This window comes from Periophthalmus magnuspinnatus, chromosome 14 (genome assembly GCF_009829125.3).
Source record: "Periophthalmus magnuspinnatus isolate fPerMag1 chromosome 14, fPerMag1.2.pri, whole genome shotgun sequence".
Lineage (NCBI taxonomy): Eukaryota > Metazoa > Chordata > Actinopteri > Gobiiformes > Gobiidae > Periophthalmus > Periophthalmus magnuspinnatus.
In genome coordinates this window covers 27,062,911-27,083,382 of record NC_047139.1, presented here as the reverse complement: position 1 = coordinate 27,083,382, position 20,472 = coordinate 27,062,911, and the positions used below count along the sequence as shown (strand labels likewise).

General features: G+C 39.7%; 4 protein-coding genes across 4 annotated transcripts; 2 read left to right on the top strand and 2 right to left on the bottom strand.

Moving 5' to 3' along the window:
* Positions 1-682: 682 nt before the first annotated feature.
* Positions 683-7,770, top strand: cnga2b (cyclic nucleotide gated channel subunit alpha 2b). Its single transcript, XM_033977809.2, is given in 15 exon segments — positions 683-1,122; positions 2,497-2,628; positions 2,722-2,832; positions 3,428-3,595; positions 4,324-4,431; positions 4,505-4,611; positions 4,929-5,086; positions 5,088-5,120; positions 5,122-5,149; positions 5,152-5,220; positions 5,223-5,308; positions 5,310-6,039; positions 6,042-6,353; positions 7,046-7,095; positions 7,693-7,770. Coding segments are annotated over 14 exon segments (2,145 nt in total). The 5' UTR covers positions 683-1,122; positions 2,497-2,521.
* Positions 7,771-7,901: 131 nt separating this feature from the next.
* On the bottom strand, positions 7,902-11,069 carry rraga (Ras-related GTP binding A). Its single transcript, XM_033978680.2, has 10 exons — positions 10,892-11,069; positions 10,526-10,627; positions 10,167-10,266; positions 10,033-10,099; positions 9,725-9,947; positions 9,090-9,185; positions 8,891-9,013; positions 8,694-8,785; positions 8,500-8,615; positions 7,902-8,404 (listed from the first exon to the last, which is right to left on the bottom strand). The coding sequence occupies exons 2-10, from the start codon at positions 10,550-10,552 to the stop codon at positions 8,301-8,303; spliced, it is 948 nt and encodes a 315-aa protein (XP_033834571.1). The 5' UTR covers positions 10,553-10,627; positions 10,892-11,069; the 3' UTR covers positions 7,902-8,300.
* A 1,138-nt stretch (positions 11,070-12,207) lies between these two features.
* chmp1b (charged multivesicular body protein 1B) lies at positions 12,208-14,775 on the bottom strand. The gene is made up of 8 exons (XM_033978693.2): positions 14,590-14,775; positions 13,355-13,452; positions 13,138-13,284; positions 12,859-12,927; positions 12,674-12,781; positions 12,554-12,597; positions 12,406-12,478; positions 12,208-12,330 (listed from the first exon to the last, which is right to left on the bottom strand). The coding sequence occupies exons 1-8, from the start codon at positions 14,603-14,605 to the stop codon at positions 12,286-12,288; spliced, it is 600 nt and encodes a 199-aa protein (XP_033834584.1). The 5' UTR covers positions 14,606-14,775; the 3' UTR covers positions 12,208-12,285.
* A 1,254-nt stretch (positions 14,776-16,029) lies between these two features.
* LOC117380976 (terminal nucleotidyltransferase 5C-like) lies at positions 16,030-19,339 on the top strand. The gene is given in 5 exon segments (XM_055226896.1): positions 16,030-16,055; positions 16,661-17,155; positions 17,465-17,478; positions 18,224-18,430; positions 18,433-19,339. Coding segments are annotated over 5 exon segments (1,143 nt in total). The 3' UTR covers positions 18,834-19,339.
* The last annotated feature ends 1,133 nt before the right edge of the window (positions 19,340-20,472 follow it).

Genomic DNA, 20,472 nt, shown 5'->3' with positions numbered 1-20,472 from the left:
AACTTCCTATGTACAACTAAAGATAAGGACAATCTTTTTAAAGTACATTTTTGTTCCTTTTATTGCTGTTTGCCTCTTATCTTTACCACTTCCCTCATTTTTATGTTCTTCCCCTTTTGTGCCGTTTAGTTTGTTCCAATACACTAAATTGCCTGTTTTTGAACAATCAGTGCCAAAAGAAATTGATTTCTTTTTCATTGACTACTGTGATATTTGAAGCTTCTGTCTGCATTTTTTATTTTTTATTTTTCTTTTTTTTTGTCTTGGAGCTGACACACAAGGGCCCTTCACGTTTGCATTTTAAGCCACTCAGTCTGAATTATGCAACACCATGTTTTCACACTGGAGACAAAAGAAGCTAAGTAAAGCCATGTTTGACTTGAAAGGCCATTGGAAATATCATAGGCTCATTTGTAAATGTAATGTATTAAATGATCAAGTCTACTATTAATTGATAAACAAGGTTCTATGCTCAGAGTAGGATAGGAGAAACCAGGAAAATGGTAAGTTTGACATGATATTAGGTTCTATGTTAGTTTAGATGAAGGTTAGTTGATGTACAGTTGTATAGAGTATGGAATGAATGTAGTTTTGAGCTAAAGCCTGTAGGCCTCATCTGTCTCTCTACAGTCTGGCGGAGTGGGTGAGCCAGAGTGTCTATAAAAGAGCAGTTTGTCCAGTATCCTCCTGTCTCTCACTGTGAGAAATGTCTCCAAATCATCTAAAATCAAATGAGAATGACAGTATGAGATCCTCCCCGGAGCCATCCCGGTTTAAAGCACACGTTTGCCTCTACAAACGCCTACATTTCCCAGAGTGCTTCGGGGCGTCTCCGCTCCCCCACGCGCCACCGGCCTCTCGAGTACCGCCGGATACACCTCAGTTAAAGCCACAGAGTGAAGCCCTCACTCAGGTGAAGCAGAGACACTCTCCAGACACAAGAGCGACTGAGGAGGAGGCAACGCTACAAGATGATGATCCACACAACGCCCCGAAGTGTTTGAGGCGAGACACGGGCATGATCTGGTGCGTTTGGAGAGGAGACAACAGGTGGATACACGGGACAGATGCTCTTGTTTTCAGACATGTAAAGTCTTTGGGAGTGAATAAAGGAAGGTCAAGGTAAGAAACTTTTTTTTTTTTTTTTTTTTTTTTTTGATGTAACTGGACTAGATCAGATCAGATTATTTATTAGTTAGAATTAAACAGCCACACGGAGTCCAAAGCCATTGGTAATGATGCCATATGTCATAAACCTGAATAAAATGAGGCTCAGGGAAGGCATCTGACATAAACCAATTCAATATACAAATACCTGGGACAAACGAATAAACTATAAAAAGTAATTCTCTGGAATAGAAATAGGTGCCCATTTATAACCCAATCTTCCTCTGTGTGTTACCATTGATAATTAAACCAAAAATATGGTCTTTTCTTCTATTTCTTGTCCCTCTTTCTCTACAGTTTCTCTTTCTTTACAACCCTATATCGATAACTAGTTCAAAAATACTAATTTGGTAATAAATATATAATTGTTAAATGCCTAGTTCTGTGTAAATGATTGTATTACGCACGGAGCTGGGGCTGCAGCGCGCGGTTTCCTAGTGAGGATGCTCCGGGGGGAGAGCAGCTGATTGGCTTGCTGCCTCTGCATCTCAGTGTTTTCACTAATGATCCACCAATTAGTCACACACAGTGGTAACAGTTGTCTAAACAGCTTATCATCAGTCGGCTGTATAGAGGTGTGTTATCAGAGCGTGTCTTAAATGGATTTAAAGTCACTGTACTTTATTGTTTCAGTCATGTAACTGTCACCTAAACAACTGCTTGGTACTGTGCAGGGATGTAGCAGACAGTCCCTTTGGTCCTTAGTAGTCTCCAGACTATCATCTTCCATACACAGCACAAACACAGAGATTTCCTGTATAAACTGTGCTTTCTGGCATAGGGTGGAGTGATATGGCGATATACAAATTGAATTGTGATAAAACTGCCATATCGTGATTCACACATTTTCTCTTTAATGTAGCTCTACACTTTACCATCCAAACCTCCTATTGGTCAGCCAGTCTGTGACAGTCACCCAATTACAATTAAGTGTGAACTTTCAAAAGAAGCAGATGATTTATTTTCCTTTTCAAGCTAATATAAACATACATAGCTTTACATGATCTGGCTACAATAAAATGATCATATTAAAGGTTCACTGCGTAATTGAGTGTCTGCCACCTGCCCCTTCCATGGAAATATAATTTATTTGCTGAGTAATCTGAGAGGCCAAGTTAAAAGTCATTTATTCGGAGATCCAAGCCCACTTGCAAAAAGAATGCATAATTTCCAGGTAATATCGACAATAAAAGTGCAACCTTGTATAACATTCCAGGCAAAGCCATAAACTCTCTATGGAGACAAGCATGTGGTAGACTTTCTTCTAGAAAAGTTACATAGTGTCACATCGTCCACTCCATACCACTCCAAAAAACATGTGTTACACAGGGCGCTGTATCATGACTGACTGTAGATGAAGATGACAGGCCAGGCAGCGGAGAGGGACCGGTCACCTCATAACCTGTCCGTCAAAACCACTTTAGACGATGAGATCGAACGAGCAGAGAGCATCCTCAGCAGGTGAAGTGCTGATAATAAATATGTGGATGAAATTTAAAACATGATATGAAACTATGCAGTAGAGATAAGTCCACATATTTATCATGTTTCCAGGGTGCCGTCAGTCTGTGATGACACATGCTCTGAGCTGCAGAGAGTGGCAGCACTGGACCCACATGGAGGCCAGTCGAGAAATTCTTTTCAAAGGAGAGGCGCTGTCTCAAGGTAACACTAAGATGCCCTGAAAATGCCTGTAAATAATCCTGAAAGTGCCTCTCTGAAGTAGGGGTGGGTGGGTAATGATATTCAGAAGATAGTATGCCAGTTCAACAGAAATATGTGTGTGTTTAAATGCATTACTTGAGGTTTAAGTATCAAATAAAATGTGAATTGACTGTAAAATTAATGTAAAATATTGCCCATATTTTGATATAGGCCAATTGCCCACCTCTAGTTTAAATGTAGTTGTAATACAGGAGGCTCTGTACAGTAATAAAGTATGCAAAGCCCCACAGCAAAACTTTGTTTTTCCTGAAACATCAACCAGCCATAGTGTTGCTTTTGTTGGATTGGGTCATTATAAACATAAGACCATATTGCTTGATTGACTTGGATTGTGATAACAATATGTATTGATAAGTTACTGAGAAGTGTAGTCATGTCATCACTGAAAACTAACATGAAGTGAATTATATGTTTATAATCTTTCTCTTTTTGTTTTTATTTACAAATTGTGCTTGTGGACTATACATGGATGATGATTGCTACACAAGTCACACATAAGGAATAATGAACAGCTTGTATTTAATGTTTGTTTTAGACTGGTGAACCTTGTGGTGAGACTCCGTGAGTGGGCACACAGAAGTCTTTTAGAGGAAGAGGAGCGGCCTGACTCCTTCCTGGAGCGTTTCCGAGGTCCTGAACTCAGAACTGCCCCGAGCCGCAGTAGCAACAACCCACAAGAGGGCGCTGACAAAGGCATCATAAAGTATGGTTAATCCCATTTTATATTGGAGATAATGGAGATAGGAATGGTCCATATATCACTTAATGTAGCTACTGGTTACATCAGAACACTATTTTTATTTTATGTCTAATAAATAATAAGTAGAAAAAGAAGCTAAAACAGACACAATCCTAAAAAGTACAACAACTTATATTGTATCCAAGAAAATGTATTATTATGTTTTGGGGTTTTTTTTAATACAAAAGGGGAAAGGTCATTTGTGAAGTTAAAGTCACCATCTGTACTTAGATTGGCTGTCCCGTCCCTGTTGTATTCTCACACTTGACCACTAGATCTGCATTACTGCTGCATGATAGTGTGGCCAACTTTGGCCTGACAGAAGAAGACCAGAGAGCACCAATGAGCCTGAACAAAGGCCAGGTGAGGGGAGAGGGAACAGGTTTCAAAAAATAAATAAAACAAACTTATGGTTGGTAACTTGTGGTTGGTATCCACAAACCTAAACTCTTATTTGACTTGGAGGAAGACCTCCTCGTGCTCCTTTTCATGTTTTCTTTGCTATAATCATCCACAATATGACATAAAACATATCTATCCCCATAGAGAAAGTTTCAAAGTATAGTTTTAACTTTTTTCCATGGAGGTGACGTGCCAAATGTGAAACTACAACTTCACTTAATTTTGTGGGCCTTGCTATAGAATTTAGATAAAAGAAAAACATTTCACATACTGTAGCTTTCTCTTTTTAGGCGAAAGTGGGACTTGTTTGTGGTGTCTCCATCTGACAATGCATACTATCGCTGGCTGTTTGTTATTGCCATCGCCGTCTTATACAACTGGTTTCTTGTAGTTGCAAGGTAATCTGTGTAAAATGATTGCACCCGTAGATACATGTAATTCCTAATCTGTTTTATTCATCTACATCCACAGGGCTTGCTTCGATCAGTTACAAGTGGATAATTATGTCTGCTGGCTGGTACTGGACTACCTCTCTGACACGGTGTACTTGATGGACACTTGTGTTCGCCTCCGCACAGGTAAAGTTGATGAAAATGGAGCATCTGGTTTGGAGTAATATGCTTGTAAGGATTTGCCAATAAAGTCCTCCGTGCTTTAAATCAAAATGAGGTCAAAGCTAAAACACATCTGGACTTGGAAACGGATAATAGCAACAGTAGCAAAAACAATGTTGGAGGAACTAAAATCCTAGACTGATATGATATACTTCAGCCAGGTACTATATTTTTAAAGGGGGCATATAATGAAAAATTGTCTTTTTATGTTATGTTGTAATGTCTTCTTAAATAAATAATCATATGAATGCATGGAATTACCATTACTCAAATTTTCTTAGGTTTTCTGGAACAAGGTCTACTGGTGAAGGACCATGGAAAGCTTCGGGACAGTTATGTTCGCACGCTGCAGTTTAAGTTGGATGTATTGTCCATGCTGCCCACAGACCTGGCCTACATTGCCACAGGGATCCACACCCCCCAGCTCCGCTTCAACCGTCCTGCTTCGCTTCCCCCGAATGTTTGAGTTCTTCCGATCGTACAGAAACCCGCACCAACTATCCAACATCTTTCGCATCTGTAACCTGGTGCTCTACATCTTGGTCATCATCCACTGGAATGCTTGCATTTACTACGCATCTCCAAGTCTTTGGGATTTGGATCAGATTCCTGGGTTTTCCCCAACTCCTCCAAACCAGAGTTCTCCTCTCTCACAACACAGTTATGTCTACTGTCTGTACTGGTCCACCCTCACTCTCACCACTATTGGCGAAATGCCTGCTCCAGTACGAGATGAAGAGTACTTATTTGTTGTCTTTGATTTTCTTGTTGGTGTTTTAATCTTTGCTACTATTGTTGGAAATGTTGGCTCAATGATAGCTAACATGAATGCTACACGCGCTGAATTTCAAGCTCGAATTGATGCAATAAAACATTACATGCACTTTCGCAAAGTCAGCAGAGATCTGGAAACACGTGTCATTAAATGGTTTGATTACCTGTGGACTAATAAAAAAGCTGTTGATGAACAGGAAGTGCTTAAAAACCTTCCCAACAAACTACGAGCAGAAATTGCTATAAATGTACATCTTGAGACATTGAAGAAAGTGCGAATCTTTCAAGATTGTGAAGCAGGACTTTTGGTTGAACTTGTCCTCAAACTGCAACCACAGGTCTTCAGTCCTGGCGACTACATTTGCAGGAAAGGTGACATAGGAAAGGAGATGTACATTATAAAAGAAGGTAAACTGGCTGTAGTGGCTGATGATGGAGTCACGCAGTATGCCCTCCTCACTGCGGGGAGCTGTTTTGGGGAAATAAGCATTCTCAACATTAAAGGAAGTAAAATGGGCAACCGCCGGACAGCTAATATCCGCAGCTTGGGCTACTCTGATCTCTTCTGTCTCTCCAAAGATGACCTGATGGAGGCAGTGACCGAGTATCCCGATGCAAAACTGTATTAGAGGAAAGAGGTAGAGAGATTTTAATGAAAGAAGGTCTTTTGGATGAGAATGCAGAAAGTGGTGGTTTGGAGAAGGAGGATACTGAAGACAAAGTGGAGCGACTTGAGACTGGACTAGACACTCTGCAGACTCGATTTGCACGATTGCTCAATGAATACACACACACGCAGCAAAGGTTAAAGCAGAGAATAACTCTGCTGGAGAGGCAGCTGAATCAGACAGACTGTGGGGCTGATGATGAGGGGGACACTTGTACAGCTAATAAGGGGGAGGGTGGGTCCACAGACAGCGAGACAGGAAAAGGTAGTTTAACCAACAATTTGAGCTTTTTATCATCAAATATGAATAAATATATTTAAGTCAGATAAAACTGCCATGTCACTGAACCTCTTTTATTCATTTATTTCCTTATGACGAAAAGTAAGCTGCCTGAGTTTTGTAAACATGCATAAGCTGGGGATTCACCCTCCTGATGTTCTGTGCAGTGGTTCTGTACACTATGCTCTGTTGCTCCTCAAGGGAGGCCAGTCCAGTGAGGTAATGTTGTATCTCAGAATACAAGCTTTTTTTCCCAATGAATACATCTATCCAAATAGTTTACTTCTTTGTAAGTAATATACAGTATATTATATTTTCCTCTTCATATGCATAATATATTGGTCTAATATTGAAAAAAGTCCACATTTTTTACTTTTTAAACTTTATTTCTAAACAACTTCCCATACCCCTATTTTAAAACATTATCTTAACTGTTGTTTTTTTTTGTCAGACTTTAGCCACAGTTATAATTTATACAACATTTTCTATTATTCTGTAACTGTCCAACACAATTTTTTGCATACTAAAAAGGGAAACCTGTCTGTTTGTATTATTATAAAGTCTTGCTCTGTGCTCCAGAGTGGGGATTTTCCCTTCCTCCTGCTTCCACATTCCAGGATACAACTGAACCACAAGAGAAATGTTGATAAGCATTTGAACAATGGCTTTTGCTGCAGACTTGGACATAATAAAAGGAGTTGCTGAGGGCACTGCCACAACCCTGGAGGTAAGAACGAGGGGTCACAGACAGCTCTTCTTACCTGCAATGAAGAAAGGAGTCTAAATATATCCTGAATTTATGAGATAACATCTATCTGATTTGGATTCATCCGGTACAATGTAATATTTACAGAGTTAACACTCTCTCTATGGGCACAGTCTTTTCATTGGGGGTTCTATACAAGCGATATTTATTTTTTAAGAAATATTTACAAGGAGTGCACACTGGATCACTGGGTTGTGGTAAATCGTACATAATTTTAGATAGACATAATATTAACACACAATATTTAATTTCACTGAGAGTGTAATTCAGTGTCCATGTCAAGTCCATGACAAAAAAGCAATTTAATTAATTTACTTTTTGTGTATTTTACCTTCAAAGCTTCTAATCTGTCAAGTGGGCCACTGCAGAACCCAGGGCGGTCTCTTAGGTCTGGTTTTATGATCATGAGTAAATAGGTTTGTTTATGGTCTACGCACATATTTTCAATTGATGGGGTGTATTTATTTTAACAACACTTGAATTTAAAGTGTTCTTCAGATTTAAATACATTTAAATATCACATGACTCACTTCATGTCACATTGTCAACTCTTTGCAGCCGGTCAAACAGGTGCGCAACAGTCAAATAAATCTCTTTAACTACAGTGCACACTCATACAACTTGGCCCAACCTTAAACATGCGATCTGTGTGACAACTGTATCCAACAACTGCTAGTACAACTTATGCTTCAGCAACAGATACCACTGCAGCTATTAGTATTGCTGGCCTTATTTGTCAATATTTGTCTCAGTAAATAATTCACACATTATTTAATTAAGAAAAAGAACATTTTAATAGATTTTGCATATAGTTTATACTTGTTTAAAAGAGTACAAACATATCTTTAAAAGTCCAACATTACCTGCTTCTCATTTGTAAATGATTTCACACAATTACAATGTGTGCCAGAAAAGAAATGACAAATGCCAAGTGTAGCCAAAAGCTGTCTCTCTTATCACTACTTGTGTTCTTTGACGTGACAAAATATATCACTTTTTATAATAAACACAATCAAAAAACAGAACCAAAACAAATTATTCCCCCTGGTAACATTTGATTGAATGTGAAAATACAGAGGAAGAGTTACTTGTGTTTTCAGAACTGAATCGCAATGTGCTGTTTGTGGCCTGAGTGATTGGCTGAGAGCGTCCATGTGAACTTTAGGCTAACGCATTCGCATATGCAGGCTGTGTTTGGGTCCATCCACCCGCTCCAGCTTCTCAAAGTGTTTCCTAGCATTTCGGATATTGATGAGCGTCGCTGCAGAGGCTGAGGGCAGAAAAAAGGAGCAGGTTTAGATGGGGACGGTATGTAAAAGACAGAATTTAAAAACATGTATTTGATTTTTTTTTTTTTGTACTTACGGATGGATGGATCTGACATGATGACCATAACATAAGTGTTAGAGGTAAAGACATCAATAAAGGCCGCAAAGTTGGAGTTCCTAACTTCCATACTTTGGAACGAAGCTGCAAGTTTACTGAAAAAAATAACAACATTGGAACTGTGTGTGTGGTTTCAGTGTGAGGACTGATGAGGATGTGGTCACTGCACTCACCTGCAACTGAGTTTAAACTGTTTGATAATGTTGCTAATCTTCTCAAACCGATGTGCGTCACGCTGCTCTTTGCACTGATAGTGAGAGATCACCTGTAAAAACAAAAGGGCAGAATAATCATGATCACATTTATGTTTATTTTTAATCTACTTGTATATTGTATATGCATTACTATAAATATAATTGTTGGATCTAACCAGGAAAGTCGCTCTCTCAAACAGAAGAACTTCATCTGCTTCAATGATCTGAGCAAAGTTTCTCAGATTTGTCTCCAGTTGCTGAACATTGGGGATGAGCTGATACACTATGCTTGACCATGCCTGTATGATATTATATTAGATGAATATGATGGAGATAAATAAAAACATTACAGAGTGACAGCTGAAGTTTTATAACCTTATAGAGCGTTTCATCCCAGATCGATGTCCTAAAGCATGTGCACGCCAATGGTCGTGACAATCTCTTGAGGTCTTCTTCGCGCTCTTTGAAAATCTGAAGCATAAGTAGAAAAAACAAATAAATAAAAAGGTGTCCACTGATAAATATTGAGTATAAAGTATATTATAGTTTTACTAATACTACTGGTTCAAATAGTTCAAATAGTTGTAAGAGTGAAGACGTTTCGCTGCTCATCCAAGCCTCTTCTTCAGTTCTGGCCAGATAGATATAAGGCCATGTCCACCAGCTATCTGAAGAAGGGGCTAACTACACTGAAGCTGTAAACAGCTATTGTCTCCAGTTTCAGCTGAAACTACCCTATTCAACCTTTAACAACCCTGCTATTGTTCTCTTAAACTTCGTCTTTTGCTATGGATCAGACCTGGATGACTGAGGGATTACACAGACATTACTTCTCATTATGTGATTGTAACACATTAGTAAAACGAGATCTCTATCATTTCTTTACTTCCAGTAGAGTAAGTTAGATTTCATCACATGTTTTGGATTCATCAGAGTTTACAATCCCCTTAAAGCAACAACATCAAAACACACTACAATTTCCCTCAACATTTTATCAACTGTGGACTCACCAGATCCCGTTGGTCCTCTTGTACCAGGTCCATTTTGTGTACAAGACAGAAGACTTTGGCATCAGGGGAGTTTTGCAGAATGGCCTCAAGACATGATTGGTAGTAATGCATGTCCTTCTCCAACTCACGACTCTCAACATCAAATACATAAATGAGAACCTCTACATTTCGGAAAATGTTGTCCCTCTGGCTGGTGAAGTAGTTTTCCATAAATGTGTCCTGCCTGATGAGATGATCAAGGAAAAAGTAAGTTCGAAATGCAATCACCCAGTATTTTCAAATCAATAATATGTTGAGTGGTAGTTTACCCTCCACAATCCCAAAGGTTTAGAACAAGATTGCCAAGAAATCGTACATGGGAGTGTTCAACGTCAACTAAAACAATAATAGAAATTTTAGAGTTAGTTTAAAACAATATGTCTGTGGGTGTGGTGTTTCTTACTTGTGGCTCCAAGACGCCTTGTATCCCGAGCTATATAATTGGCAAAGATAATGGATCTCATACTGGTCTTCCCGGAACCACTTTTCCCCATCAATAACACCTGGACACACAGATAGTGGATTAGCACAAGAATATTGGTTGAGGAAAGGGAAAAAAAAGCAATGTTATTAGCAATGACTTCCACATATTAGTTTGTACATCCAAAGAGTTTCAATGGGAATTGCTAGATTGGAAAATACCAGAATAAATGTAAGAATGTAATAGTCTAATAAAGCCATGGTTGAAAACACAGAAATGGTTGTCATCCTATGTGTCAAATGGCATGTTGTTGTTAATAAATGATGAAGCTTCAACTGTACCTTTTTCTTCATTGCTGAACCTGACATCCCCCTCAGTAAACACGGTACAAATTCTAGGAGCTGCGGGTCAGAAGACTTCAGTGTTTGCAATTCCTCTCTGAGCTGCGGAACAAACATACTGTCATTTTCACCAAGGTGCAAAACGCAAATCTGTTTAATCAAAAACTCTTTAACCCTCAACGTGTACAGACAGCTACTTAGACATGTGAACTCTGATTGGTACAACAAAACAGCGACTCTGTAAACCAAACATTTGGAATCAACCTGTTTTATTTTACTTTCACATGAACATATTAGCTTGCGATGCTAAGTTAGCTAACGCGACATCCGTCAGATTTGTGTAAGCAAAATGGAACGTTCTCTCACCTAAAATTCCCAAAGTCCACGTACCACACCCGCGTAGAGCTCTTAAATCTGCCCAAGTAGCTGGTACTGTAAAAATGATGAGATTTCAGGGCTACACTTATATTAATTACTTCGCAGAAACAGTAAAGGATCAGCTGCTTCCTGTTTACCCCAAAGTCACATGACCAACAACTCCCCCTCCTCAACCCGCAGAGCAGTACTAGATCAATATAACACATTACATTGCATAATTACGATGAAACAAAGTAGTGTTGACATATCTGGGTATGAATCTTACTCATAAAATAGAAACGCCGTTAAAAAAAGTGTAGCAAGATCCTTTAAAATGCTATGTCATCCTGAATATTTAACAATCCTGAATGTGGCGGCTGAAGGCAAAATAAATTAACCGCACTTAAAGGAACTGTGTGTAAGACTCGTAAAGACTGATATCTATGGAAGGGTCAACATTTCTGTATTTGTCTTTAGCCTAGAGATAAAAATCTGCCTTCATCAAAATGCCGTATCTTATCTCCTATTTAAAATTAACACATGAAGTAAAATATTTTTAGAGATTCATTTGCGTAGTTAATACACTCAAGAACATCAAGAAAGTAGCATAATTAGATCAGATTAACACCCCTAGAGAAATCACTTGTACTCACTATGAACACCCTAATTTAATTCTAAAAAATGTATAAAATGTCCACAAATGGAATCTCAGTTATCTTGTGGATTATCTTAACTGTATGTGGAAACATACCAAAGACAGAAGCTTATTATAAAATTTTATTAGCTACTTCTTTGTTCCCCAAGCGTTAACCCTTTACCAAATTCCATGTCAAATGGAAAACAAGACAGGAACCAGAAACAATTCCAGTAAGTTATTTAAAAACCTTACAAATAAAATAATATGGCCAGAGCTTATGTATTCACCTAATCAAATCATGAGTGCATATAGCTGCATACATGCATATGAAAACCTACGTAATCATAAATAGAAATACTCTGAGGACTTATGAGACATTTTTGATATTTGCTTTTTGCTTAATAGTAATTTTTGAATCAAAGCTGATCTTATACTCAACATGGCCCACCTCAATAGTATCAGAAATATATGTAAATGATAACACACAGGTTGATATACAGTGGAACTAGTACAGTATTTACAAGTTACTGAAAGAATAGTTCCTTCCAAAACAATATGAACAGGGAAACAAATCAGGCCTCAATTTAAAAAACAGGAACCTGACAATGAGACAAGCCTCAATTTAAAAAAACACACCGCACAGTAACCTGACAAAGACATTAATATGTTGAGACGGGAGAGATTAATGTGAGGTGGTTGGGAGTTTATAATCAGGTAGTGTACAGCATGTCAAAGGTTGATGGTGGCAGTCAAGAGTAGTCCACATTTATACTTGATCTCGAAGTCTAGCAAGCCTTTGAGATAGTTCATCCTTAAAAAGAAAACATGCAAATCATGAAAGAAGCCAAGCAATCTACTTGTAGAGGAACTATCAAAGATTAGGTACCTGTTCAGCAGAAGCCACACTGGTTCCCACAGATCCAGTCTGTCCCTGGGGAAGCTCCATGTTCAGGTCCAACCTGAAATAATTACCAGATCATCAATATTATGATTTTGGTAACTTTTAAGATGTAGGTTGTGGTGTAAAGCCTTACCCTGCTTCATCTGCCATTTCATGCAGCAGTGATTCCACTTGGTTCTGAAAAACAGTAATCATACTTATTTACTAACATTAATGTTGATTAAAAATGTTGTGATAAACCTCAAAAATGTACCTGTGGTGTTGTCAGCGTGGTGGTGCTGCTCATGGTGTCCTCCATTTGGGCCGTCTGAACATCCAGGGTTTCAAACTGTTGCTCAAACTTGTCCATAAGGCAGGAAATCTAAACACAGTCATATGGCATTGTTGTTATTGTTTATTTTAGACTTTTTATAGGAATAGATTTCTTGTTTTACTTGCCTTTTCCAGGTTCATGCTCTTTAGAGTAGCATCCATTCCCTTAACTACACCTGCCATGGATTTCGTGACCTATATAGCATTAACAAAAATTCCATTAACTGTATTTTATATTCTGAATATACGATTTGATTTTTCTTTCTCATATTTTGTTATTTAACACTTTAATTTGACTTTTATGTGCCAGAGCAGGATTTGAGAAGATACTACTCAATTGAAGACATAAATTTGACAAAACATCCAAAAGGTTGTCATAACACACTGTATGTCTCATACAAATACCTGCTGCATTGTAACAGCGCTCTGGACTTTGGCTGCCACAGCGTCCACTCGAGCACTCATTCTCAAAAAATTCAGAGACTGGTTCTTCTGTCTGATGGCATTTTCAGCATGAATTCTGGCTACTTCCACATTCCCTTTCTGAATAGCCTAAAGAAAAAGAGTACTGATAGGTTAACAAATCCTAAAACAGAGATAAAAGTTTTACTGCTCTACTTACTTTTTTTACTTTTGACTTTTCTGCCTTTTCTTCTTTCTCACATTTTTTGGCATTTCTTTGGAGTTCTTTGGCAGCAAACTTTAAATTAAAAAGATGTTCTGTGGAGTGGAGTTAAAGAAAAACACACACCAGCCCCTTAGATGACTTTACTTATAAATATACTAGGGTCAATCAATGTGGATTTTTACCAGCACAGCATCCCTAATTTTCTGTCAATATTTGGGAATTTTGGCCAAATTGAAAGCCAACTTAGAGTCTGTTGGATTGTGTGAATTGAACCCTGCAACCCTGAATTGGCCCTGCATGAAGCTACAGATCTCTGAAATGCTACATTTTATACCAAATGTGGCAGGCAGAGGACCATGCAAATATTTTGAGGGAATGACCAAATGAAACAACAGAGCAGAGTAAAGTTTAAAAGAGGGCTTTCATGTTGCACCTCCAGAGTTCACCCGACTCCCCGTAGGTGCTGGCTGTGATGTCCTGGACAGCAGGACACACAGGATGTATACTTTAGCCCAGAGGGCAGTTACTCTCCTGAAAGTACCCTGCCACAGGATCAGCTGGCCCTACTTGACAATCCTCCTGTTAAACTGTACTGACATCATCAAGTTGTTCCATTTAAAAAAAAGTATTCGAACTGCTCAATTTGCTTGAATTGTCCCCTGAGTTTTGAAGGGCAATTCAAGTTGTATGGTTTATACATTTTAACGGATGCCTCCTGGTCCAAGCAGACCAGGGCTGGGTTTCACTCAAGGTTGCTGATTCGGCCGATACAGCCATATTTTACGACAACAACAAAACTCATACCACCCATAACCTTAATAATAAACACTGTATACTGTCGCCCCCCGCTCGGACACCTAAACTCCCCACCCCCACTCCATAACTGCGGGCCCCTCAAATGTATCACGTGGTATTATTGTTCAGACTATGTTTCAGTGTGTCACTCTCTGCATACGCTATGGATCTATTATAAAGGGACATACCAAGCAACCGAGCAGCAAGCTAAGTGTAAAGGCCTTCATCTGTATCGATACGTCGCCTTGAAATAGTTGTATTAATAAGCAAACCAGGTCAAGTAAATCAGTCAGGCGAATTGCTGACTTATTTTGTTACGTTTCTAGCTAACATATGACCTGCAAAACCAAGAAATTGAATAGTTATGAACGAAAAGCAGCAAACTGTCACCACACCACAGCGACCTGTTTTTCTCACCACATTTCAAAGGATACGTTCCATTTTAGGCATCTTGACACGACTGTAATTGAACCCAACGGTGTAAAAATAAAATCGTCAAACAGCTTTTGAAAAAGAAACAAAATGAAGACGAAATTTACGAAGTAAACTTCAGTCCTTTGGGCTTCGCTCTTCGTCGCCTTGCGCACTTCCGGGTCTCTCACCAAAATATGAATTACGTCAGCGTCACATGGTGACGGTATTCCATTCAACGTCACGAGGGATCAGCCCCTCCCTCTGCTGCAAACAGTACATTCAAGTCTATTCAATCAACGTCTTTAAAATGTTAAAGTTATTATATTTAGTTGCAGATGAAACGTGTTTACGTTTTGAGCATGTGAATCAATGTAATCTGAGCGTGGAAGTGGCTTTGTGGGCGGGGAAAGCAGGTTGATGATTAGATTTACGGTGGATCACGGCGGGGAGAGAGGATGACTCACTCCGTCTGATGTGATGTTCACCCCGCATCAGCTCGACAGTGCGGTGGCACGCCGTTTTTCATCATATCTCCTTATAGGAGCACAGGAAAACACTCAGACAAACTTTACACACTAGATATAGGTCCAAACACACGCGGAAGCAGCTTTTATTGCAAACTTGAGAGGGTAGCACTTTGTTGATGAGGAGGCGAGGGCGTCGTGATTTACCGTATATTTCGTGACGCCTTATTGCCATGGAAACAGTGCTGCTGTACTGAGAGAAAACAATCCGTATTAACTTCAATATCAGCCTTTACAAAGAGGTGGAATAAACCTGTTGGACCTGTCACCATTCATTTTCTGTGGCTTGTTTTGAACTGGCTTTTGGCGTCACAGCAGGTGAGTTTTCAACAAAGATTTGATACTTTTTATTACTAAATGAATTATATTTTTATAGTATCGTTTTGAGCACAGTGTTTTTAGTCAAACATTGCATGAATAATATAGAAACATTACTGTAGTTTAGAGTGACTCATTTTCCACGTCTGTATTCCAAAATTACAACAACGCACTTTTATCCAAAGTGTCCAAGTGTATTTCACCGGTAACAGTCCATATGTTTTTGCAGCATAAGCGTCGATTCAGGGGTGCGTTTTCATTTTGTTTTCTGCACTGAAAAGCCCATTGATGCTACATTCAGTAGCCATTGTATGACTTCATATAGTCTTATCTATAAAGAAGCCAAGTGGCAGAAGAGCGGTCCTGCTGCAGGACCAGGGGGATGTAACCCAAGAAGTGCACTAGAGGCTGCTGTGGATCACGTTTACCACTGAGCCACGAGTTTACTGTGTGTATACTGTGTATCAAACATGTTTTCTCATGTGCTGCACACGCTCTTTACAACGCTGTTCAAGGTCAGGTTGTAGGAAACACCCTTAATTTTTATATAAAGCTGTGTAATGTCATGCTATAAAATAATAAATTTTTGACTAAAGTGTTTTGCTTTTTTGCATAACTATGAAAACCCGAGACCTAGACATAGGGTGACATTATAAACAACTGATGTCATTCCACTTTGTCCTTGGAATGTAGGAACAAAGTTGTCTTTTTAGGGCACGTTGCTCTGTCGAGAGTGCTCTGAAGCTCACTTTAAATTCAGTGAATGAGTCACCATCTGCTCAGTAAGGCCTGTTCACACTCTGAAACCAAAGTGATTTTATTTGGCACATTTTCTGCAGAATTCTGCCTATAATAGTAGTGGCAATACCATGTTGTTGATCCTGCTAAGATGCCCCTTACGCTGCCAGCCAAAACCACTACATCCCAACACAGACCTCTTAATAGGCATTCTGTGAATAAGATTGTCTGTCTTCCTAAAACATCAAGTAAATAAATAAAATATTGTTTTTTAGCAAGCAGCAAGAAGCCCAATAAGAAACGGAAACAGTGACAGTTTTGATTTGCCATTTCAAATAGCTCAGACAAAAGGTCATGAAGGCTGGATGTATGCATGTCCATGTTTGTTCAGTGAATAATGTTTTTTTGCTTCTCTCTATGAATCTTTTTGTAGGAGAGGCAGATGGAGCTTCAAACTGAAAAGCGTTTTCCAAGAACTTGACTCTTGAACAAATTCAGGCTTTAGATAAAGTCTGACTGAAGTGATTCCCATCTATGGGAGAGGAAACTTCCCCACTCTGCAAGTCCGAGCCAAAGATATAATACGAGTGGTGAAGGAGCGTCTGGTGGAGCGGGATATCCCTGTTAAAGATATACGTCTCAATGGTGCCACAGCAAGCCACGTTCTGGTAAGAGACAATGGTTTGGGATACAAAGATTTAGATATTATTTTTGGTGTGGATTTGCCCAGACAGGAGGACTTTCAAGTGATCAAGGAGGTGGTGCTGGGAAGTCTAAGAGACCTCCTCCCATGTGGCGTGAACCGGAGAAAGATCACCTGTCTGACCATGAAAGAGGCTTATGTACAAAAGATGGTGAAGGTGTTCAATGAACATGACCGGTGGAGTCTAATATCTCTATCAAACAACAGGGCCAAAACTGTTGGCCTTAGGTTTGTGAGCTCCCTGCGAAGACATTTTGAGTTCAGTGTTGACTCCTTCCAAATCATTTTAGACCGAATGCTCGAGTCTTACTGGGAAAATGAAAGGAGACAGAACGGTCAAATGACAGCAACTGTCAAAAATATCTCTAAAAGTGTTAATGAAAGTAAAGAAACAAGAGAAACATTCTGTTGCTCCACAAGTTGAGTTAGACCAGAGAGAGCAGGCCAAGTCATCCAGTGAAGATAATCCCTGCAAAGGGACAAACCAAAACAGAGGCTGACACCTATGAACGGGACTGCGAAAAAGAGCAGGTTTTGGTGCCTGAAAACAGTGACATACATTTGAGCTCTCCGCTGGATGAAGTTGACTGACTTAAGAGGGTGGCAATTCAGAGGAGGACAATGTGGTATGCAAAGAAAATATTGAGGACAAATGCCAATTTCAGAAAGACTTCCCTTTAGCTTCTTCCCCTAAGCTCTGTGTGCAGAAGATCTGCGGGTAACACATTCATGCCTAAAGAGTAACAATGACCCCGGGGAATCACTTTCCACTCAGACAACATCTTTAGAGCAACCAGCAAAGACTGCCCCAAAGGAACCTGATCAGAAAGAGATCTCCCAGTTTAAAGTGAAACCTGTTTTCCAGAAAACAGATGACACAAACACGACTTCAGGCTCAACAAATTCACATCTTGAATACGCTTTTCCACCACCAGCTAAGAAATCCTGCAGCACTTCATTGGAAATTGTTCCACCAGACACTTGCCCTTCTCCTAAATTACAGCGCAAAATGTCCAGAAAATTGATCACTAAACAGCAGCTCCCTGAGAAGTGGTCTCTGCTACCTGACCTGTCAGATCTGACGACACAGCTTTTTCCTCCTATTAAAATACCAAAACCACTGCAACAAGAATCTGCTTTAATGGACAATGTACAAAACCCAACTACAGAGACTTCAGAAGGTTCAGGCAAAATGCTCATTGCACCTGTAGATAAAAAAGACACTGCTGTTCATGAAGGGAGTGCAAGCAGTGACATAAGTGTAAAGCCCAAAACAGTCAAAGAAGCCCCCAGATTTAGAGACTTGTGCAATTGATACTCAGTCAAACTCACAGAATCTTGAGCCTTCAGAGGCGGTCCATAGCACCTTAGGGTCAAACCTGTGGACTGGGTCATCTGTAGAGACCACTATCACTGTGGAGGCAGAGTGCATGTACGGGGACTTCCAACAAGCCCTGCACCACCTCCAAAACAATCTAATTGCAACTCACCACCCAGAGGAGATCCGCGGAGGTGGGCTGCTCAAATACAGCGACCTGCTGGTCCGAGACTTTCGCCCAGCCAGTGACACAGAGATCAAATCTTGGAGCGATACATGTGCTCACGCTTTTTTATAGACTTTCCAGATGTGAGTGAACAACAGCGCAAGATTGAAGCTTATTTGCAGTGCCACTACATCGGCAGTGACGAGGCCAGCAAATATGATTATCTGATGACACTGCGCCGTGTGATTGACGAGAGCACTGTGTGCTTAATGGGCCATGAGAGGCGACAGACTCTGAACATGATTACAGTCCTTGCCTTGAGGGTTTTGGGAGAACAAAACGCCATCCCAAACACTGCAAATGTCACCTGCTTTTACCAACCCGCTCCATACATGACCGAGCCCATGTACAACAGCTACTTCATCAGTCAAACCCAGCCGCCCCTTGTTTACCACCCCTACCCTTTACATGTGCACCTGCAGTCTGGCCTGGTCTAGCTATAGGGCATCAATATGGCATGTTGTGACTATAGGCATGGTGCACTGCAAATGAGCACACAAATGCACTTAAAGAGCATTGTCTGATGCTTTTAGATACTGCAAGTCATTGGAGCCCAGAAAGTCAGTGGACCAGGACATACTTTCGAAAAGAAGCAATGGGTTCACATTGTGAGACAGTTAAAGTGAAATGGAGAGACAGGTGAGGATCCGCTCTGTCACGGCTATGAGTCATGTGATTGCTCTTTATGGCAAAAACTTACCTAATATATCTCTTAAATCTTGAAATGATAAGGTTTAAATCATGGTATGTTTGTGGGTTTATACCTGTGTAGCTGTTTTGTGTGAAACAATGTTCTGAGTTCATTGTTATGTGCAGTGGATTTCAGTATGTGACTTTAAACTCCTTGTATGGAGCTATAGAAACATCAGCAAATATTTCCTGTGGTACTTCCATATTGTCAACACTGTATTTATAAATTAAGTTAATATGATTAACTGAGATTCTGGAGCAGGACCACGCCTCAACCTCCTTCTGCTCCACTCAATCGAACCACAGCTCACCTCAACCACACCTGTCATTACATAGAAGCTCTATTATACAAGCCTATCCTGGCAACACCCTTGGTCTTCAATCTCTCGACCATCCCTCCCGCCCCGTGCTTCTTGTTCATCTTTCAGCCCGAAGACCTCACTATCTACCAAGGGGGATCCTGAATCGGCTGGGCTAACTGTCTGAGACAGAACCCCCATCACGAGACTCTATTCAGCCTCCACATCTATTCATGCCATCAATAAATATCTTTATCATATACTACTTTGTGGCGTGGTCCTTGCTTGTGAAATGCAAATTAATAGTGAAAGAGGGAGAGAATGGTGCAATACCAAAACAGTGAGTGTTGAAGGCTTCCATAGTTGCTGCTGGATGTGATTTTCCACACATTTAGGTTCATACCTGTTCTTACGTAACAGGCTATTCCTTTTCCTAAGGGACCATGTTGTGTAAATTAAGTTATTTTTTTGTAGTTTGCATTAATGTATGTGCCAAAATGTGTGTATACATTAGAATAATTTGTTCATGTTTCTCATTGTGTAGGTATCTAGCTCCATGTATTTAGTCTGAAATAAAAGCACTTGATATGCAGTGTGTGGACTTGAGCACAATGTAACTGCTGTTCTGTGTGATAATTGTATAACAGTTTGAAGTCATGTAGCTTTAGTAAGTAATAATAAAGCCTTTTTGATGTAATTGATCTTGATCTTGTCCAATAAAATGTGCCAAGTTGATGGTGTTCTATTTTGTCTATTTTGTTTATAACCTGTCTTTGGTGATGTTCTGCTTGTAAATACAACCCCACACAAGTGTATGCAATACCATAATAATATTAATTATTATATTATCATACATTAAGAATGACCTTTAGCCCTGTGTTTCCCCCATGTATTGATCCACTCTCTGCAGTTTCTAGGTGTGGCAGAGGTGTGCGTCACAGCTCAACCTCGTTTGTTCCTTGTCTGACTCATACAGCCTTCAATGCATTCATCCAGTTTGAAGTCATAACTGTACAGTCGCATTAACATGGCGATGACAACTTCCTAGACAGTCCTCAAGACCTCAAGAAACAGTTATGGAAAAACA